This window comes from Panthera onca, chromosome B4, assembly GCF_046562875.1.
Source record: "Panthera onca isolate mPanOnc1 chromosome B4, mPanOnc1 haplotype 2, whole genome shotgun sequence".
Taxonomy (NCBI): Eukaryota; Metazoa; Chordata; class Mammalia; order Carnivora; family Felidae; genus Panthera; species Panthera onca.
The window spans coordinates 51390393-51403682 of record NC_138345.1 but is presented as its reverse complement, the minus strand read 5'-3'; the positions used below and the strand labels follow the sequence as shown (position 1 = coordinate 51403682).

The following is a 13290-nucleotide window of genomic DNA, read 5'->3' as shown; positions in this document are numbered from 1 at the left end:
TCCCCTTACACATTTCATTACATTAAGATAGTATTTTTTTAACCTTCCCAATATTGCCAAACTTCTTAGTAGATAACTTTTACAAACAGTTGTAAATCACTCTTTAATCTTTGCAAACTGGTTTCTACTTCCAACACTTTGCATGTCATAAATGGCCTCCTAATACAGTTCTGACCATGCATCATCTAAATCTAAAATGTAGTTGAAAGTAAAGACACTCTAGAGAAACTTTGTACTTGTAAATAAGGACACAGGAATTATCTTCATTGAAATGATGGCTGAAGATTGTGGAACACAGAATTCTTTGCTTAAAACACCTACTTCTCTAGAAGGATTCTATTTCTTCACTCTTGGGGAAACAGTATTCTTTTTGGATGAAAATGCCTTATCCTCATCTATCTTGTCCTCTTTATTTATCTAGATTTCATTATTCTCTAAATTTCTAGCAACAACATCTTTTATTGAAGTCATTCTTGATATACTCTTCAGATACACTATTTTGTTCTTTAGAGCACATCTGTATTTACTAGTAAAACACTTAAAGTGGTGAAAGGATCACAGTTTTAGCATAAAGATGATTTCATAGTGAAGGTATTTGAAATCTTATCTGAACTTTTATTATCTGACTAAAGCAGAGACTCCCTAAAATACAGCTTCCACTAACTTCTTTCTGAGGGAATTTCCTATAAATTCCAGGAAGGAGACAGATTGCCCATCCACTAGATGGTTCCTACTTTCTTAGTGAAGCTCTAACTGACACACCTCAACACACACACATATACACGCTTTTACATTAAATTGGTATATAAACCTTTACCTCTGGGTATTCAGCAGATTACTCATTATTGAGTAACCCCTCCATGCGTATGTAAATAACCTTGCCTTTTCTCCTATTAATCTATTATCAGTTCTGTCACAGCCACCACCCTCATCCCCTTCAAATATAAGTAGATAGGGGAAAAATTTTCCTCCCAACAGTGGCACACGCTCTGTATGTTTTCATGAAGGTGTCCTTTCCTTCTCTCCTTCTTCCTCCTTTTTCTCCTGTACTTCACCCCTTCCTCCTCCTCCTCTTCCTCCCCCTTGTAAATATCCTTGACAGCGCAGACATCCTCTTTACCACTATACATCTCTAACACTAAACACAATGACCTAATCACTTTCCTGAAACTTCTCATAAAAGTCAGAAATGGCCTCCAACTGGCCAAATTCAACAAAAGAACATGCAGAGAGAGAGAGAGAAAGAAATGTTAGAAATTAAATACTGTAAATTAGAAGAAGAGAAGTGGTCTCCCTAGTTTACAGTTATTCCCCTCTTCTCCAGCAACTGATGCCAAGATGATACAGATTGTGATTGACTCAGGGTTCAACACCACTGATTTTGGCTGGGCAATAAGAATCTTGCTTTTTAGAAATTTGGAATTGGATCTAATAGAGAGATTAAATTTTCTGTAGGTAAACTGGCCAAATAGCATTTAAGCTTGAGAACTTGGCTTTCCATATGTTCTGGAAAAGCAAGGGAAATGAGTCAGCAGTAAACAAGGGAAACATGAGAAGCAATTATATAGAAGAGATGAGGTGAGATGCATACAGGAATTCTGGACTGCTTGTTCATCTGTGCCTTTAGTACGTTCCTGAATCTGCTGAATTCTTACTCTAAAATTCTGTAAGAAATCCCTATATTCTTTAAGAATTTTTTTTCTTTGTAAGGAAGCAGAAGTTGGTTTTTGTTAGTTTCAAACCAGATGGTCCTAACTAAATATTCCAACATAACATTGCTGTTTGTAGCCATCTGTACTAACTCAGAATCTTGACTAGAGTAAGAAAAAAAAAACCAAAGTAATAATAATATTAATAACAATCACTAAAAGAAAATATTTGTTATTATTTGCCAAGAAAAAATAGCTCATATGTAGAAACTCATTAGTAGAAACTAATGTTTAAAGAACTATTATTGTTTTGCAAAATAGTTGACTATAACAGTGAAATATTAAACTTTGGGGTGCCTGGATGGCTAAGTTGGTTGAGAGTCAGACTCTTGTTTTCGGCTCAGGTCATTATACCAGAGTCATGGAATCAAGCCCCACGTTGGGCTCTGTTTTGAGTGTGGAGGCCGCTTGAGATTTCTTGTTCTCCCTCCCTCTTTATCTCTCCCCAGCTCATGCTCTCTCCCCCTTTCTTTCTCTAATATATATATAGATATATATTATATCTATAACATATATTATACATAATATAATATATATTATACATGATACATATATTTAATATATATTAAAATTATTAAACAACTTTAAAGAGATTCTAAAACTCTAGAAAAAAAAAAAGAATCATCTGATGAGTTTGATAAGATGCAGAATCCAGGTTCCAGGATTCATCCCCAGAGACTGATTGAATGGATCTGCTCATTATTCATAAGGCTCCTATACTTCCTACAGTGAGAATAAAGACTATGTATCAATGCCTATTATTTACATTCGAATGACATAGTTGTTTCTAATGGTTAGTATTGCCATTTTTATATATATATTCATTCATTTCATTCATATGCTTTATCTATAATCTTTTTGAAATTTAGTTTTGTTTTTAATATGCCAAAAATTTGTTATACTTGCCATCGGGTATTATATAGTAGGAAAGTAAAGTGTTCTGGGCTGAGCTATATGAAGAGAGTTCTTAAAAACAATAGCTCAACAAATGTTCACAAAAGGTTTCCAGCTATTTTCCTCTTAACTCCAGTTTAGGGCAAAATACTAGCATTTAATAATGCTTCTTTTAATGCTTTCAGTCTGTGGACTCAAGGCTGTGCATCCTATTAGCTTTGTGTAGATTTTTATATTTATTTTGCAAGGTTGCTTACCGTATGGCTTAAAATGAAGTGGTTGTGTTGAGTTATCAATACAAATATTTATATTAAACTTAGTGTTAGAAAAAAGCTGACATGGAAATGCTGCAGTAGTGCTCCAGATCTTCCCTGAATTCGAATTAATGTCAGCTGCATGATATGTTTCTCTTATCCTGAAAAATATATGGGAAAAAATACTTAGGAGAGATTGTAAGAAACTTCATGTTCAGTTTTGCTTTAGATTTAAAATATGGAAACAATCAGGACGTGATTGGTGGTACAGTGCTATTAACTAGGCCAGATTGGTAAAGATTACAATTATACCAAGACAACCATAAAAGACTGTTCTTTAGATTTCCCCAGGAGCATCTCATTTGAAGCAATTAAGAATATATTGGCATTTATCAGGCATGAAAACTGACTCTGAATCATGAAGCCTTCCTTCATTGACATTACTTTTGAAGCTGAACACCTCCCCTTGGTTTTTGCTAACTTTCTCAAGCTGGAAGTCACTCATTTTGATTTAAGGATTTTGGTAAATAAATTATCTTGTTTGTGTTCCATTGGTAAATACCATTCTTGGCTCAAAATTTTTGGTTTTTACACAAATCTCTGGATTTTACATAAGTAATTTAGCCCAAAAGACATTTGCACAAACTGAACAATTCCTTCTTGCTCCAGTGAGTCAGAGAATTGCAAAATAGTTTATCCTTGGAGCCAGAAGCCTTGAGTTTGAATGCTGACTCTTCCCTTTAGTAATTTTATTGTCAGAGGCAAGTTATTTGATCAGTTCCTTTGGTTGTACAATTAAGGATATTTATATCTACTTCAAAGGTTTATGGCAAGGATTAAAAGTGAAAATGCATGTGAAAGAGTTTCGTAGAATGTAAGCATATACCCATGTGATGTATCATAACTATCATATATTATTATAGCTGAATCCCTTTTGATTCATGTTATTACCCACATGTAGAATATAACATAAGATTATTTGCAACTTAGGTATTTAAAATGCCTTTGATTATGAATATGAAATTGTTTTTTGTTAATTGTTCAGACAGCTAAATTTTGTAGTGCTATTCCTGAAGAGAACATTATACATTCTGTGTGTAGAATGTATGTCATACATTCGATGTAATGTATCAATAGGAATTACATCCTTAGCATTCATTCACTTTGTGCAGCATTAAAGTAGTGCCATGCTCACTGAGATAGCTTAATTTCTATGCTGTTAAATTCCACAGAAACAGCCCCTTCTTGAGGGGCCTGAAAAATGAAAAAGTGCATGGGCTGGTATGTGCCAGAATCACCTATTTCTGAGTCCCATCCTCATATTTGCTGATTCAATAGATCTGTGGAGGAATCTTCACTTCCCCTACTAACAGTTTTCCAAGTAAGCCATTACTGCTGCTGCTCCATAGCTACAGTTTGAAAACCCATTGTTCAGGATAAATATTTGGGCGTCTCTCCTCTCTTATACCCTAGGATAAAGATCTAGACTCCAACATCTGGTGGAGGAGTTTCATGATTTAGTATTCACCATATGATAGGATACTATTCCATGCATACATGATTTAAGTTTCTCCTGTTTTTCAGGAAATAAATTTAAAATGCAAATTTATGACCTATTCACTCCTAAAACTTTGCTGAGCATCTACTGTGGCCAGAACTTTGCATATGCTATGCCATTTGATTGTATTTTTTACAAAAATATGACACATTGCTTGAAAGATGTGGCTTAAAAGCATGTCAAAAAAAGAAACCAGATCCAACAAGTTAGAGACTCTCTTTAAAGGGTATATAACAGGAATATTGCAAACATTTTAGGTATGTTTAAATATTAAATAAAAACAGACTAAACTGGATACATAAATCCATTCTATTATGACCCTCTTAAAAAACCTGGCTTTCAAACTCAATTTGGTCTTCTTTTGAATTAAGAGGGGTTGGACAGTGCCTAGTACATAGTAGATCTTCAATATGTTGTTGTTGGATGAATAGTATGTGTAAAAAATAATTAGGCATTTATAAATTTAATCATTTTATATATGAGCATACATCAAAAAGGATTATTGAAAACCAAGATAAGTATGTGTAAATATAACCTATCTCTTCCTTTCACTACACTAAAGTTTATTATTATTTGGTCATCTGTTTTAGTTTCATGGTTACTTTGAAAGGAACCATTGAGAAAAATTACATTTAGGAACTCAGAAAATGCACCATGAGCTAGTGACAAACCATCACATAAAGTATTTTGTGTCACTATTACATCCACAAGAAGACTTCATCTGAGAATATTACATTATGTTAAAAAAGAAGTGATGGGAAGGACTAGTAATAAGTGTTTTGTCAATGGATTTATACTGAGTGATATCTTGTGATATTAAGATGAGCTATTGCTCATGCTTAATGGGTAGAAATGATCATATCTTAGATTTAAAATGTCAAGTTCCTGGCAATGCTTGTCAGTTTGTGACAGTGAGTAGTTTATTCCTAAAAGAATCAATATTGATATCTTTAAAGATGCTAATTTAGCAATCCAAAGAGTCATTTTATTTTATTTTTCTGTGAGCAAGAGTGAGACATTAGTTATTAAATATTTTCATGGATTTGAGCTCCTAGGTTTAGTTTAGTTTAGTTTAGTTTAGTTTAGTTTAGTTTTTTTTTTGTCTGTATGCCTTTCAGTTCTTCCAGCAGGGTTACAGACTTTTTAGGACAGAGACCTTGCTTTTCTGTTGGTTTGTTCCACTTTTGAATCTTTCTCATGCATGGACTTGTTATTAGTCATTCAAATAGTCTTTAAATTAATTATTAAATAAATGATTCCAGTCTTTAGTCCCAAATGATCATTTAGCAGGAAGCTGCTATAGCTGATAAATAAGTTAAAGTTTATTTATGTGTATATTTATTATTTTTATAGTAGCTATAAATAGATAAAAATTAAGAGAAGGAAAATGCATGAATTTTTCAAAGCTTTTGGGAACCCTAGCAGCAGAAGAGATGGGGTTATATAAATTTTAACTGCTAATAAGAAATTGGTCTTAAAAAACAGAAGCTAGCTTTATATTATAAGTTCATTTTAAATAAGTAAAAAGGGGACCAGTGATGTTTTTGTAATATCCTATAATGAACAAATTAGTTTTTCAATGGACAAACACCCATGCATTTGTTCATTATTCTGGAAATTCATTCAAGGTAAGATTGAGTTATTAAAAGGAGGGCAGTCTCATCATTCTAAATAGTATATCCCAGGTAGGAAGGATAAATCTATGCTAATTTGGGATAAATCTATGCTAATTTGGGAGCCAGAGAAGTCAGTCAGTTATGCCATTAAATAAGAAATTAATTCACTGCAAACTAAACTGTCAACAAATAGCAAGGGCAGGTCTGAAATTATTAAACATTTAACTTTAACTGAATTATCAAGAAAATAAAATGATTTGACTAAAACAACAAAAACAATACTAGAAGTTAATCAATGAACTAATTTGTCATGAATTTATATTTTTCACTGTTAAAATATATAAAACTTTAACATTTTGTATTCAAAATTAATCAGTTCAGTGCTGTTATAAAATAGACAAATTTATGCCGGCACAGAAATTTCAAAGTTTCATGAAATAGCAAGACTCACTTTTTTACTTTGTCGCAGAAGGAGGCCAGACTCTTATTACTGCCTTGAGGTACTTCAACCAGCTGAATAGAACAACCTGTCAGCTTAAAATAAAAACTGTCAAATTAATATAGTTTGATGTGGAGAAAACAATTAATACAATTCTACATTTTTAATTTTGTTTTAAAGAGTCTGTCCGAGGGGCACCTGGGTTGTCTCAGTGTTTGACTCTTGGTTTCGGCACAGGTCAGGAGCTGGCATATTTGTGGGTTCAAGCCCCACATCAGGCTCTGTGCTGACAGCCTGGAGCCTGCTTGAGATTCTTTCCCTCTCTCTCTGCCCCTCCCGCACTTGTACTGTCTCTGTTTCTCTCAAAATAAATAAATAAACTTAAAAAAACAAAAAGATTCTGTGCGGAAGGAAGAACTTCCCGTCCTATGGTCCTTCTAGCTGGATTTAGAATCAGATTGACGTGAGACAGATTAACAGGAGAAAATCAAATTTAACAGGCATATATATGTATGTATGGGGAATCCACACAGGAAATTCCAAAGACAATGAGGCAACTTGAAGCTTACTTGAGCTAAAGAGACTGGTAGGAGTCTGTGAACACAAAGGGGAGGAAAGCCATTCACAAGATGAAAAGATGTGTTTGAAAACAAAGGTTGCCTTATTTTCTAGATAAATTCCTTGGGTAAAGGGGAGTCTCTGTTAATAATTCTCTTCTTTCCAATGTAAATTCAGGCAGTTATGAGGGAAGCAAAGTTTTTCCTGCATCTGCTGTGTATTTATTACTTTCAACTTGAAATAAACTTTATGCCCAAGTGGCACATTTTGGGTTATCCCATCGTACATCCCTTCAATTCATTCTGTATTTATTTATCATTTATTTAATTAATTAATTAATTAATTAATTATTTATGTGGATTTTTTAGGTGAGGTAATGCATACAGAAAAATGCATGAGTCTTAAATAATATAATTTAAGTTTTGAGGAATGTATACAACTGTGCTATCAACATCACAATAAAAATATAGAACATTTCCATCACTTTAGAAAGTTCCCCCACATCTCCTTCTATCAAACTACATTTGTTTGGTAACTACTATTCAGATTATTCAGATTTCTAACATCATAGATTAAGTGTGTGCCCTCCTTTCTGGTTTCTTTCACTTAAATGATATATATTTTTAAATTTTTCTATGTTGTCACACATCAGTTGTTCATTTTTTATTGCCAATTAGTACTATTCTGTTGATGAATATTTCACAGTTTCATAATTTGTTTATCCATCTTCCTGTCAATGGGCATTTGGGGTGTTCATAGTTTTTATAAGGAAAACTATTAATTTTTACATACAAGTATGTATAAGGACCTGTGTTTTATTTCTTATGAAAAAATCCATAAGTGACTCCGTCAGAAGGTGGGTACATGATTAACTTTAAATGGAGTAATTTTTGTTTGTATATATTGAAGCTATTATTAGGTACATAACACATTTACATTTGTTGTATTTTGTTGTAATACATTACATTTGTTGTATTTTCCTGATGAACCTTGTTGTCATTAAGAAATGACCCTTTTCTTTCTCTAATAATGCTCTCCCTTGAACTGTACTTTTTCTGGTATTAATTAATAATAATAATAAAATAAAGCTTTTTGTTTGCTGATCAAAGGCTAAATCTTCTGTTTCATTTATTTTCAACTTATATGTGCCTTTCTTAAGTTCATCTGTTGTAGTAGTAGTTACATTTCTTTTATCTAGTTTGTCAATTTTTCTCTTTTACTTAGAATGTGTACTCCATTTATGGAGTATATTTATCGATATTATTGGATTTAAGACTGCCATATTCATTTTTGTTTCTATTTGTTTATCATTTATTTTTCTATTTTTACTTCCCTTCTTTTTTGGTTTATTTGATTTTGTTTTCTTATTTAATTCTGTTGGATTTTTAGTTTTTCTTCTCAGTATTATTTTTTTTAATAGCTATACTTAGAAATGACTATATGCATCCTTAACATATCATGGTGTACTTGGAATTAATACTGTACCAATGCAGTTAAAATGAATGTAAGAATTCATAATAGCTAATAATGTTTACCCCTTCCATCCTTTATGCTATTGTTGTCATGTATTTTTCATCTCTCTATATAAAATAACTCTCAGTTAAATGTTGTTGTTTGCTTTAAACAGCTATCAAAATTTAAAAGTAGTTTTTCCTATTTACTAATATATTTACCATTTTTACTGCTGTTTTTTCATTTTTAGATTCCATCTGGTGTCATTTTCCTTGTACTCAAAGCATTTTAGTATTTTTGTGTGCATGTTAGCTGGCTAATTTCTCTCAACATTTGTTTATATGATATCTTTATTTTATTTTATGTTTTGAAGTATATACTCAATTGATACAAAAGTATAGATATACATACATACATATATATGTATATATATTTTCTGTGTGTATAAATATGGATATATATCCTTTAAAATGTCATTCTATTGTTGGGGTACCTGAGTGGCTCAGCTGATTAAGCATCAGACTCTTGATTTCGGCTCAGGTCGTGATCTCACGGTTCCTGAGATGAGGCCCGCGTTGGGCTCTGTGCTAACAGTGCAAAGCCTGCTTGGGATTCTCTTTCTCCCTGTCTCTCTCTGCCCCTCTTCCACTTGCAGGCATGTGCTCGCTCTTGCTTTCTCTCTCTCTCTTTTCCCAAAATAAATAAATAAACTTAAAAAATAATTTTAAAATGTCATTCCATTGTTGTCTTGCTTCCATTGTTTCTGATAGAAATTTGCTTTAATTCAGATTATTGTTCTGCTGTGTGAAATGTTTTCCCTCTCTGCTCTCTTTTATGATTTTCCTTTACCTTTTGTTCTCAGGTATTTGAGCATTATTTGTCTACATGTTATTGCCTTTGTATTTACTCTGTCTGGGACTTGTTCAGCTTCTTAGATCTATAATTTGGCATTTTATACCAAATTTGAGAAATGGTCAGACCATTATTTCTTTAAGTTGGTTTTCCTATTTTTTCTTTTCCTCTCCGCTAGCATTCCAAAATTGTCCATATTATCAGCTTCCTTGCCACATAAGTTTGAGTCCTTGCTCATTTTTATATAATCGTTTTATTTTCTCTTCTTTAGTTTGGATAATTTTTCTTAGTTTTCTTTCAAGTTTACTATCTTCCTCTCTGTTATCTTCTATATGTTTTTAAGTACACCTAGTGATTTTTCCATTTCAGATATTGTGTTTTCAGTACTAGAAAATGCATAGTCTTTATTTTTTTGTAGTTTCTGTCTTCCTCTTGAGATTCTTCATTGGTCTACTCATTATGTCCATCTTTTACTTTATCTACTTCAACAGTGATAACCACCTTAAAGTCTCTGTTAATTTCAACATCTGAACTATGTCAGGATCTCTTTGAATTGACTGGGTTATTTTCTTGATTGTGGGTCAAAATTCTCTGCTTCTTTACATATCTGTGCATCTATTATTATATGTTCAGCATTATAGATGACACACTATAAATTGTGTTGTCTTTTTTACAAAGTATACGATTTTTCCCTGGAAGGCAGTTAAGATCTTTTTGGTCTCTTTAGCCTTTATTTTATTTTTTGTTAGGCCATATCTATTTTGGCAGGTACAGCATTCACTCTAGAGTATATGTTTAACACTCTTAAGAGATAGCTTTGGGTATGGGGTGCCTGGGTGGCTCAGTTGGTTGAGCGTCCGACTTTGGCTCAGGTCACGATCTCACGTTTCATGAGTTCAAGCCCAGTGTCGGGCTGTATGCTGACAGCTCAGAGCCTGGAGCCTGCTTTGGATTCTGTGTCTCCCTCTCTCTCTGCCCCTCCTCTGCTCATGCTCTGTCTCTCACTGTTAAAAATAAATAAACAAACATAAAACAAAACAAACAAAAAGAGATAGCTTTGTGTAATCTCAATCGAATGCCTGAACTACTACTCAGCTCAGTGTCTTCTCTTGCTAGGTTAGAATTAGAATTTATACTACATAACTTGTACTTGTGTGTGCTAAACACAATCACTTGTCCAAAAACCTACAGTAAATCTCATACAGGTTTCTGACTCCCGCCCATTGCATACCTCCGCTGGCACTCCGCATGGAACTGCAGGCTGTGCCTGCTCAAGCTTAGCGATATTGCTGCTCAGACTGGGCTTTACTAGCCTGCTCTGCAAGCAAGAAAGTGCCCCCATGAGGAAGTGAGGATGATGCAACACTGCGGTGTTTATCAAAACGATAAACTTTGGTAAAGTTGACCTCAAGGACTGTGTCCTATACAGCCTTTTGTTCAGTATCTGAAATCAGGAGAAGTTATATTCTAAGTTATATTTTGCTTTGATCATAAATAGATGTCCCTAAAATTCATTGACTTAAAAATTTTTTTAATGTTTATTTATTTTTAAGAGAGAGAGGCAGAGTTTGAGCGGGGGAGGGGCAGAAAGAGAGGGAGACAGAATCTGAAACAGGTTCCAGGCTCTCAGCGGTCAGCACAGAGCTCAACGCAGGGCTCGAACTCATGAGCCATGAGGTCATGACCTGAGCCAAAGTTGGCTGCTTAACATACTGAGCCACCCAGGCACCCCAAATTCACTGACTTTTAATTCAGATCAGTTGAGTTGCTACCTCCTCTCAAGTGCCTCAGAATTAGGTATTTCCTCTCCTGTGAACTCATTCTATCTGTTATTTTACTCTGTTGCCATTATTTGTTGGCAAGTTAATTTGAGCAATATGCTATTTCTGAATTCAAGTGTCATGTCATTTCTTTGCATTCATTATGCCTAGTATATCATGTATATTTTAAGAATATGATGGTTGTTGAATAAATGAGGAGTCCTTTTGCTTCACCCTGTAAATTATAGCTGCAATAATGTTTCTTTTTTTTTTTTTTTACTGTTTACTTCCAGTTTCGCTTGTGTCTAGACTTAGTGTAAGCAGAGAAATATTCAAATATTGTACAAGAAACTCTGTGGTAACTAAATTGATTGGAGAACTACTGATGAAACCATTAGGATGAAGTGCACAATTATTGCTTAATTTCCTACTCTTGGAATGATCCCAATAGATGTTGCCTGCCAACAGCATAATTTAGGAGTCTCTGGGTAAAAGGACATTTTTCCTACCATAATGATATAAAGTTTTAATTTATGACAGTATGACTCAAAAATATCAATCAAATGAGATGTATGTGTTTTTTATGTATGAATAATAATACAGTAAGAATCAAAATTACTTTCATCAAAATTTCCAATTATATTTTTTATCAAATAAAATGTAAGGACTGTAACACTTTATTTAGTTTTGATGAAATTGGAACTTTAAAATGATGTACCATTTTAATTTTTTTCTTCAGAAAAAGTCATTAATTTAGGAACACAGAATTTGTGAATAATAAATTATTTTTTTACAAATAATATCAATACGTTTTCCTATTAAGGTGAATGACCCTCATTACCAAATTAATCCAGTACATTATTGAATGATTCTTTCAGATTCTTTTTTTGTTTTTTTTTTAGGCCAACATATGTTATACATACATACCTCTGTATTCTCTGGCTGTGTACTTTCCCAGGTCCTGGGTGGAAAAGAACCTTCAGAAAGCATCAGAGAATGTTTCACAATGTTCATATTTCTACTTCTTTTATTCTCTTCTTTTGGCATGAAGTCAGTTGAGAAGGATGGATATGTAGAAGGGATGCTACTTTCAAATCCTATGTGGTAGTTATGATTTTCATTTTCTGATTCTCTCTGTGAATTAATTTTATCCAGACTAGTGGATGATGGAGCTGAAATATTTATTCTGTAATCATCACCACCATGATATTTTCCTATGGGGTTTCCACAAGAGCTTTGTTTGTTCATATTTTCAGGATTCGGTAGCACAGAGCGCCTAAAACCAATTACTGGTGTTTTCCCAGCTTGGTGACAGGAGAGTTCTGAGGTCTGAGAAGTTAATTCATTCAAGGGTATTTGGTGTGTTTCATGTAATGAATGCCTTCTTGAGTCCCAGTTTGGTGCATGGGGTACACAAACAGTGTTTTCTTCAATTTCACTCTGATAGAATGGAATTTTAATCCTGATCTCATCTACTAGCTGATCAAAACCCAGACTGACGTGGCTAGGGAAAAAGGACTGATTTACAGAGTGAAATTCTTGGTGCTCATGCTGCTCTTCGTGTGATTCACTGGTATTTAGATCTGTTTTCCAACAATATGCCTTTTTAATTTTATGTAACTGAGAGGATTGATTCTGCTCCAGATATTGACTTGGTGATATTATGAAAGATGATAGGAATTTTCCTAGAAAAAGCATAAAAGAAAAAAAATTCTTCGATTAATTAGAAATAAAAGAACCTGCAAGAAAGGAATATGATGAATAAATATAAACAATTGTTTTGAAGCTTCTCCTTAGTAAATGAAATGATTCATGAATAATCTAAAACTCCATTAGGTCTCACAACATTAAAGTCTGTTGGGGGACTATTGACTTTAGATTTGTGAAACTCCTATAAGCAAAAAAATAAGTCCATGTGAATTATGACAGGAATTATGACAGGAATTTCATGAATCAATCAAAAGTCAAGGGGAATCCCTTTGAATTCCTTTACCTACTGAAGATCTAGTCATCATAGAATCATTATCTTCCTCTGTATTCAATCATCTACAAGCACACTAGCATGTTAAAGTCTCTTATTAGCTGAACAGTCTCCTTGATGAGCAATTACTCCATTCCTAGACATAGTTTTAACTTTTTTCTTCTTTCTATAACCAATTATCTTGTGGGTTGGCTAGACTCTTTCTTCCCCTTCCCAA

General features: G+C 33.4%; 1 protein-coding gene across 1 annotated transcript in view; it reads right to left on the bottom strand.

The window, feature by feature from the left end:
• Nucleotides 1–12449, bottom strand: part of PIK3C2G (phosphatidylinositol-4-phosphate 3-kinase catalytic subunit type 2 gamma) — a 333489-nt gene extending 321040 nt beyond the window's left edge. Inside the window, exons 1-3 of the mRNA XM_078450059.2 lie at nt 12020–12449; nt 6483–6565; nt 2861–3018 (exon numbers count right to left, since the gene is read on the bottom strand). Of these exons, the coding sequence (XP_078306185.2) occupies nt 2861–3018; nt 6483–6565; nt 12020–12340 (562 nt within the window). The 5' untranslated portion in view covers nt 12341–12449. The remainder of the gene's footprint in view (nt 1–2860; nt 3019–6482; nt 6566–12019) is intronic.
• Nucleotides 12450–13290: the final 841 nt, after the last annotated feature.